This window comes from Nycticebus coucang, chromosome 10, assembly GCF_027406575.1.
Source record: "Nycticebus coucang isolate mNycCou1 chromosome 10, mNycCou1.pri, whole genome shotgun sequence".
Lineage (NCBI taxonomy): Eukaryota > Metazoa > Chordata > Mammalia > Primates > Lorisidae > Nycticebus > Nycticebus coucang.
Window position 1 is genome coordinate 109,579,257 of NC_069789.1, and position 8,561 is coordinate 109,587,817.

The 8,561-nt window shown below is 53.6% G+C and overlaps 1 protein-coding gene across 2 annotated transcripts; it reads left to right on the plus strand.

The window, feature by feature from the left end:
* The first annotated feature begins 285 nt into the window (after positions 1 to 285).
* On the plus strand, positions 286 to 7,493 carry SYT5 (synaptotagmin 5). Of its 2 annotated transcripts, XM_053607723.1 has the most exons (9): positions 286 to 423; positions 1,387 to 1,522; positions 2,043 to 2,215; positions 3,891 to 4,010; positions 4,114 to 4,281; positions 4,735 to 4,902; positions 5,108 to 5,225; positions 5,416 to 5,549; positions 6,903 to 7,493. In XM_053607723.1, exons 2-9 carry the CDS (start codon positions 1,444 to 1,446, stop codon positions 7,101 to 7,103), a joined length of 1,161 nt encoding a protein of 386 aa, XP_053463698.1. In that variant the 5' UTR covers positions 286 to 423; positions 1,387 to 1,443; the 3' UTR covers positions 7,104 to 7,493. The 2 variants fall into 2 exon arrangements, with proteins under 2 accessions (XP_053463698.1, XP_053463697.1); XM_053607722.1 differs by lacking the exon at positions 286 to 423 and having other exon boundaries at positions 1,215 to 1,522.
* The last annotated feature ends 1,068 nt before the right edge of the window (positions 7,494 to 8,561 follow it).

Sequence of the window (8,561 nt, forward strand, 5' to 3'; positions counted from 1 at the left end):
CACTCAGATCTCCAGATGGGTCGCTTGGGTCCTAGGGCTAGGTATCTTGCCACCCAGTTCTTTGGGCTATACTGTATGTGTGTGTGTGTGTGTGTGTGTTTTGAGGCAAAGGGAGCGGTGTGGATGGCTGATGGCTGGACTAGGAGGTAGAAAATTCTGAGGCATCAGGATAAACATTAGTGGGCGTCACCGGGGTTCTCGGGTGGGGGCAGGCCGATGAGTAGGGCGGGGCATTCCGTCTACCCCCGGACCGAACACAGACATACACACACACTCACCCAACACCCTCGGACCTGGCTCCGCTCAGCCGCGCTCCCGCCCGGCGGAGCTCCACGATCAGTACCCGGGACAGCGCCACCTCCCACGTACGGGCGGGGCCGGCGCTTAGCTGACTCCGGGAGGTCCTGATCCGCTGCGGTGCAGGTAGGAGCTGCTGGGATCCCCTCCCTAAGCCACATCCTCATGTCCATCTGTAGAAGGACAGAGGGTGGCTGTGGGGGTGACGCTGGGAGGGACTAGAGGAAACACTGTAAGGGTTGGAGCCTGAAACCGGGAGATTGGGAGAGACACGATGTCGATGTGGGGAAAACAAAGAGCCGAGGGGTGGGGAGCGGGCGGAGGGGGAGGAGGAGAGGGAGAGGCCCTGGGAGACAGAGGCCAGGCGACAGGCAAGATAGGCACCGACACTGTCTCCCTGGGGAGACAGAGCTAGGGAAGACACCTATTTGGTGTCGAGAGACAGAGGCAGACCAAGGGAATATGTGTGAAGACAGAGCGCGGGATGCGTGGCAGAGATCAACAGGCCCAGGAGGACATGGGGGGCCTGGCAGAGTCGCCCCCACCCACCCCACAGCAATGATGGGGAAAGGGAAGAGGGAAACTGCGCCTCAGCTCCAGGGCTTGGATGCGGAGGGAGAAGACGGCTGTGGCCGCACGGACCGCAGGCTGCCCCCTCCCCACCCTCGCGGGACCCCGGGATCCGGGCCAGGAGGTCCCAGGCACCAACAGCGCGGGGAGAGAGCCTGCCCCCGCCGGGACTCCACGCCTGTGCGTCAGCCCCGCCCGTTGTTATGGCAACAGGCCGTTTCCTAGGCAACTAGCCCAAGTACAGCCCGGCAGTTGCTCTGGGCAACGCGGTTCGCTGGTTCCCACTTCCCGGCCAGGATAGGGCAGAAGTCAGCGGGGTGCCCGGGGCTTTGAGGGGGGGGGCGTCCCTTTGGGATCGAACCAGGGAAAAAATGACTGCTCCAATGGTGGGGAGGCTGAAGTTACGGCTCCCAGCAAGTTTCACTGTGCCAGCTGGGTCGGCGCATGGCGGCCGCGCGGGGAACGATGGGAGTTGAAGTCTCAGCTGGGCTGAGGAGTCAATGGATGTCCTTGGGGGAGTTGGGAGACTGGGGCGTTTGAGTGCCTCCACAGAAAGGACTGTTGGACCTCGCTGCCATGTTCCCGGAGCCTCCAACCCCAGGGCCTCCAGCGTCCGACACGCCGCCGGACTCCAGCCGTATCAGCCACAGCTCCGGTGAGCGGGACCCGGGCACAGAGCGGAGGGAAAGCCGGGCCAGGATTTTCAGAGGCGGGAACCAGACGGGTGTACTTGGGCTAGCGAGCTGGAAAATCTGGCTCGCATTCTTGGGCGGCATCCTGAGTTGGAATGTGAAGGAAATTGGGGAAAGGAGCTAACAGGTTTGCAAGAAAAACCAGAACGATCAAGGGGCATGGCGTGGAAGGGATCTCAGAATTGGAAGGTCTACCTCGCCCTTCTTTCACAGATAACTGACGCCTGGGGAGGAGCTGGGCTTCTCCTAAAAGCATCAGAGGGTGAGCAGGAATTAGAGTAGGAGTGGAAAGGAAGGTGGAACTAATAAGCAAATCTTGATGGCGTCAGCCTGATCAGTTGGAAGGAAAACATGGGGAAAAATGCAATGGAAATGGCGGGAGGGAAAATGAGGCTGGGATTTTGGCTTCCACGTGTAGTGGATACTGAGTCAGCCAGCCTGCTTCCCACAGCCTCAATGTGTGTTGTCTCCACCCTCTTGCAGTGCCCCCCTGGGCCCTGGCCACCATTGTGTTGGTCTCAGTCCTCCTCGTCTGCAGCTGCTGTTTCTGTGTCTACCGGAAGCGCTGTCGGAGGCGGATGGGCAAGAAGAGCCAGGCCCAAGCCCAGCTCCACTTTCAGGAAGTGAAGGAGTTGGGCCAGAGTTACATAGACAAGGTGTGGCCTGGCCCAGCCCCTCAATCCTGCCCCTTCTTTCACTAAGTTGAGTAGTCTCAACTTTTTTTTTTTTTTGTGACTTTTGGCCAGGGCTGGGTTTGAACCCACCACCTCTGGTATATGGGACTGGCGCCCTACTCCTTGAGCCACAGGCGCCGCCCAATCCTGCCCCTTCTTATACCCTGGCAGGGCTGGGCCAGCCTGTCCCTGCTGCCTTTTCTCCTAAACCCACCTTATTGGCTCATCTTCTAATAAGATGTCTGTCTAGCCCTCAATAGGACTTTGGGGGACCTGTATCTGGGTCACAACTAGTCACTGTTCACAAGAACTTCCCAGTCTGGTGAGGGTGACACAGGCATTCACAATATAGGCTGATGTGTGCCATATTTGAGGCAGATGAGGGTTGTATGGGAGTGCAGAGAAGAAAGCGCCAACAGCCCAGACGGTCAGACAGAAGCTTCCTAGTAGCTGACTTTGTTGAAACCCAAGGGACAGAGTTAATGGAGAGCAGAGAGAAGGATAATTTAGTCAAAGGAGGAGTGTGTGCTGAGGCCGGATATTTGGGTTCTAAGGCACATTTGAAGAACCAAGAGTCATTTTTCACAACAGCTGGGGCATGGAGTGCAGATATACTGTGCTCTGGAGCAAAGCATCCTCATAAGGAGGGCATTTGAGGGCTATAGAAATTTTCTGAGTAGGAGAGGGACAGGGTCAGATGGGCTCTATGATAAATTCCTGGAATCTTTATGGGGGACGGATTTGGGGTGAGGAGACCAGGGTGGGGGCAGGTGCAGCAGTCCTGGGAGAATGAAAGATATGCTTTGGAAGAGGCCCTTGGAGTGGAAAACAAAAGGACACCACAGGATCTGAACATTAAACCACTAAGTGCAGAGTGGAATGCTCCCCTGGGAGCCAGACAGCCTTACATTTCCAACCCAGAGGACCATTTCCTAGCTGTGTAGCCTTGGGAAATTCACTGTTCTTCTCTGAGCCTTAAGTTCTTGGTCACTAACTTAGTATTTTCCCTCCTTCCCTTTCAATAAATGGTTGTTATAATTATTATCCATTAGGGATGTCGTTTAGGGTCCTGGTATTCAGCCCTCACCTGTATCCCTTAAGCCACTGGTTAAGATGGTTCAAAGACCATCTGCATCAGAATCACTTCGGGTTCTCAAAATGCAAACCCTGGATCTAGCCTGACCCACAGTATCAGAATCCCTGAAGAGGTGACTCCAGGCACTTTCCCAGGCACTCAGGAGAATTCTTAACATGCTGAATTTTGAGAATTGCTGGCCTAGGTTAAGGAGACACCTGCTTTTGTTGTTCTACTTTAGAATTACTAAGTATACAGTAAATAGTCCATTTCTTCTACCTGCTTGGGTGTAGCAAGATTACCAATCAATACAGCAATTTGAGCTACCACCCCAATACATCCATTAGCATGTGAAATAAAATCTGCATCATTTCTGTATCAGCACTTGTTGTCTCAGTCTAGGCATACTGTATATACCTATTCTACATCCATAGCAGACATCACTAATCAACACTGATTCTACTTGGTCTGACAGGGCTCAGGTATAGCCTAAGGGATCTGTGAGCCTCCCTAGGCTTCTGAGCCTGAAGGATACTGCTGTCAGGGGAAGACTTCACCTGCCCTTACCCCTGGCTCCCTAAGGTGCAGCCAGAAGTAGAGGAGCTAGAACCAGCACCATCCGGGCTGGGGCAGCAGGTGGCAGAGAAGCATGAGTTAGGCCGACTGCAGTACTCACTGGATTACGACTTCCAGAGTGGCCAGGTGGGTGTGGAAGAAGGGTTCCAGCCCCTTCCAAAAGAAGACCCTGGAAGGAAGGCTAAGACCAGGCTTCCTCTCCCCACCCTCCATGCCTGGGCATCTACAGCTGCTGGTGGGCATCCTACAAGCTGAGGGATTAGCAGCCTTGGACCTGGGTGGCTCCTCAGACCCCTACGTGAGGGTCTACCTGCTGCCAGACAAGAGGAGGCGGCATGAAACCAAAGTGCATCGGCAGACGCTGAACCCACACTTTGGGGAGACGTTTGCTTTCAAGGTAAGCTCCTGCCTTCAGTGCCCCATGCTCCACAGCCTGTCCCTACTCCCTGGAATCTTGGGGATTGACACATTTGGCTTTTTCTGGGATCAGCCACAACTCAAGTGGCAGCTACCAGCTCTGGGGGCTATCCCACTGGACCCAAAATAGTTCCCTGGGGCTACTACTGACCCCTGGGCTGTTGCCTTGGTCCTTGGGCCATCCCTTTTGGGTTCCGTAGACACCCTCCTGCAACTGTTCCCTTGAGCTCTCAGCCTGTGGGTGGAGACACAGAGGAACTGTATTAAAGGGCCGCGACATTAAGAAGGTTGAAAACCACTGCTTAGACCCTCGCTGCCCCACTCAGCGGCTACCACCTGGATGTGCTGTACCCCACTTCCTCTCCTTCCTCTTTCACCGGCACCCTGTCCTGCTGATGATCTCTCGGTGTCCCTCCCCACCCACCACACGCAGGTCCCCTACGTGGAGCTGGGGGGCAGGGTGCTGGTCATGTCAGTGTACGACTTCGACCGCTTCTCCCGCAACGATGCCATCGGGGAGGTGCGGGTCCCCATGAGCTCCGTGGACCTAGGGCGGCCAGTGCAGGCCTGGCGAGAGCTGCAGGCGGCTCCGCGGGAGGAGGTGAGCACTCGGCCACGCCCCCAGGGTAGGCACCGCCCACCACCTCCCTCGGGGCCTGTGTCACCTGTTCCAGAGAGATGAGTCCATGCATCCCCTTGAACTGTACCACTGGTGGCCACTCCCTTAAAAGGTGTGGGGGAGGGAAGAAAGAGCGGGATGGATGTGGGGCCAGGGCTCTGGTGATGGGGCCCTCCCCTTCTTTCAGCAAGAGAAACTAGGAGACATCTGCTTCTCCCTCCGCTATGTCCCTACTGCCGGGAAGCTCACTGTCATCGTCCTCGAGGCCAAAAACCTAAAGAAGATGGACGTAGGAGGACTGTCAGGTGTGTGGGGGTGGGTTCTCTGGTTCTGACAGTTTGTAGACCCCAAGGGTCTCTTGAGTGAGAGGGAGACCCAGGCTACCATGGAGGCAGATTCTGGCCCAGAGAACAGACCTAAGGAGTGGGTGGGTGGTCTCTACATTGGTCTGAGAGCTCAGCAGTGGGCGGCTCTAAGACTCCTCCTTCTCCCCAGATCCGTATGTCAAGGTCCACCTGCTGCAGGGCGGCAAAAAGGTGCGGAAGAAGAAAACTACCATCAAGAAGAACACTCTGAACCCCTATTACAACGAGGCTTTCAGTTTTGAGGTACCCTGTGACCAAGTCCAGGTGAGTTCAGGGCTGCCTGTGGCCTCTACCAGGACAACTATTCCCCCAGAGCCCAGACACTTGAGAAACCCTATTTCTAGATGAGGGGAGACTTTAACATCCCCCTAGAAATCAGGAAGGGGGGATGGGGGAGATTATGTTATCAGTTTAAATTTCCTACCAGATTGTCCCACCCATTGAAAGAAGAGGTCTTAGCAGGACACCAGTAGCTCAGTGGTTAAGGCGTTGGCCACATGCTCTGGTGCTGGTAGTTCCAACCAGCTCAGGCCTGCTAAACAAACAAACAAAAAAAATAGCTGGGTATTGTGGTGGGCACCTGTACTCTCAGCTACTTGGGCGGCTGAGACAAGAGAATCACTTGAGCTCAAGAGATTGAGGTTGCTGTGAGTTATGACGCTACAGCACTCTACTGAGGGTGACAAGGTGAGACCCTGTCTCAAAAAAAATAAATAAATAAAAATGTGGTGGGCACCTGTAGTCCCAGCTACTTGGGAGGCTGAGGCAAGAGAATCGCTTTAGCCCAGGAGTTTGACGTTGCTGTGAGCTGTGACGCCACGCCACTCTACCGAGGGCGACATAGTGAAATTCTGTCTCAAAAAAAGAGAGAAAGAAAGAAAAGAAAGAAAGAAAGAGTCTTGGGCGGTGCCTTTGGCTCAGTGGGTAGGGCGCCAGCCCCATATACTGAGGGTGGCATGTTTGAACCTAGCCCTGGCCAAACTGCAACAAAAAATAGCCAGGTGTTGTGGCAGGTGTCTGTAGTCCCAGCTACTCAGAGGCTGAGACAAGAGAATCACCTAAGCCCAGGAGTTGGAGGTTGCTGTGAGCTGTGATACTACGGCACTCTACAGAGGGTGATAAAGTGAGACTATCTCTAAAAAAAAAAGAAAGGGTCTCCTTAAAACTGGGCATGAGCATTCTGCCAGCATTCTGCCAGCTGGCCCTCCATCTAAGCAGAACTTGCCCTCAGAAACTAAGAAGAAACTTCCCAAGCCCCTTTAGAGACAGAGCCTAGCCAGGCCTAAGGCTTTCTGCCCCATGTCAAAGTTCTGAAGCTTTGCCCCTCATCAGAGCCTGTTCCCTAAGGAGGCTCCTAACCCCTGAGCAATGGGGTCCTGAAGGTTCATTTCCATAGAAACCTGCTTGCCAGGGAAGGAAGGCTCCAGAGCACACTTCTCACCACAGGCCTGTGCCTTCTATCTCCCACCCACTGCCCTGTACCCAGCTCCTCTAGCAAGGCCCTTAACACACAGTCTGCAGAGATGTCCTTAGCAGTGAGAGTTGACACTGGACCCCCTCTCAGAGCCTCATTTTCTCACTGTCTTGTCTCCTCTCTACCTTCCTTACCCACCCTAGAAGGTCCAGGTGGAGCTGACCGTGCTGGACTATGACAAGCTGGGCAAGAATGAGGCCATCGGAAGGGTGGCTGTAGGGGCGGCAGCAGGTGGGGCTGGCCTGCGGCACTGGGCAGACATGCTGGCCAACCCGCGACGGCCTATTGCCCAGTGGCACTCACTGTGGCCCCCTGACCGAGTGAGGCTGCTGCCTGTACCCTGATCCTCACCCCAAGCTCCTGGCCAAGCCTGGAGTCTGGCTGCTGATCCCAGACTCCTGAGACTGGCCAAAGCCAAGCCCAGTGCTACCTTTTGAAGCCTTTTCTGACCACTGGGTCCCCCAACTTCCCCGCCCCCATCATCTGATCCACTCCTGCTTTCTCACCCCCTATTATACCAATCATGACAGCCTGCTATCACCACCGCCCACTCGCACCCGGAAGCCCCAGGGACCCCTGGCAGGAGGAGGGGCAGCAGTCTGGTTCCCAGCCCGACTCCTGCCCTCTGACAATTAATGCTCCTGTTTACTATCCCCCTTTCCCCCAATCTGCTTTTCCCACCCAGCCTGATCCTTGCCCTGCTTCTGGGGCCAAATAAATATTCATCAACTCTGGTGGCCTGGACCCCATGCTCCTTGGTGGGTGTGTGGAGGGCCTGGATACCCCAAAGGGAACCATATCTCCAGAAATGAGAGCACAGGGGGCAGTGTGAGTGCCTTTCACCTTGGAAACCCACTAGGGGAATCCCACATACTGACCGCCTACCTTCTCATGCTGTCACTTATTTACATACTCATTTATTTACATTTTTACTCATTCACTCACCTCTCTGAGCCTTGTTTTCCTCACCTGAAAACATTGTGATAATAATAATAATATCTGTGGCATGTTTGCTGAGGGAAGCCATGAGAATTCCCTTATTCATGAATTCATCTACTCCCTCACCTGTGACTCAAAAAGAATTTCATGCCGGTATTTGCATCCCTCCCTTGCTTTATCACTCCCTTCTTGTTGTGAACCATCACAGGGGAAGGAGAGTGAACCAGAGTGGAATTGGTGGGGACTGAGAAAAATACAGCATAAGAGAAGAGATGGAAACAAAGGATGGGATCGGGAGGACTGACTGAGCTGATGGCTGCAGCCAGCACTAAAGCACAAAATCAGCTTTATTTTATTTATTATTTATTTATTTTTTTGTGGTTTTTGGCCAGGGCTGGGTTTGAACCCGCCACCTCCGGCATATGAGACCAGTGCCCTACTCCTTGAGCCACAGGCGCCACCCAAAATCAGCTTTATTTTATAGTATCTGTACAGGGTTGTCCAGGGGGAGGTACCATAGACAATATGGGGAAATAGCATAAACGAAAGACATAGTTTTGGTCTTACAGTACAATGGGAAAATGTAAATAACTTTAACAAAGACAAATCATCTTGTTAATGGTTTCTACTCAACTTCGTTAACATACGACAAGAAGCAAGAAAGGAAAAATCAGGATGACCTCAGCATAGTTAACAAAACAAAGGAAGAACTATGTATGTGACTTAGTGACTTAACTTTGTTAGCATATGACAAGGAGAAAGAAGGGAGAGATCTCAAGGATCTCTGCATAGTTAACTGACAAAGAAAGTGCTATGTGACTTCAGGCAGAGGGAGCCTGAAGAAAGGTATACAGCTGTTTTGG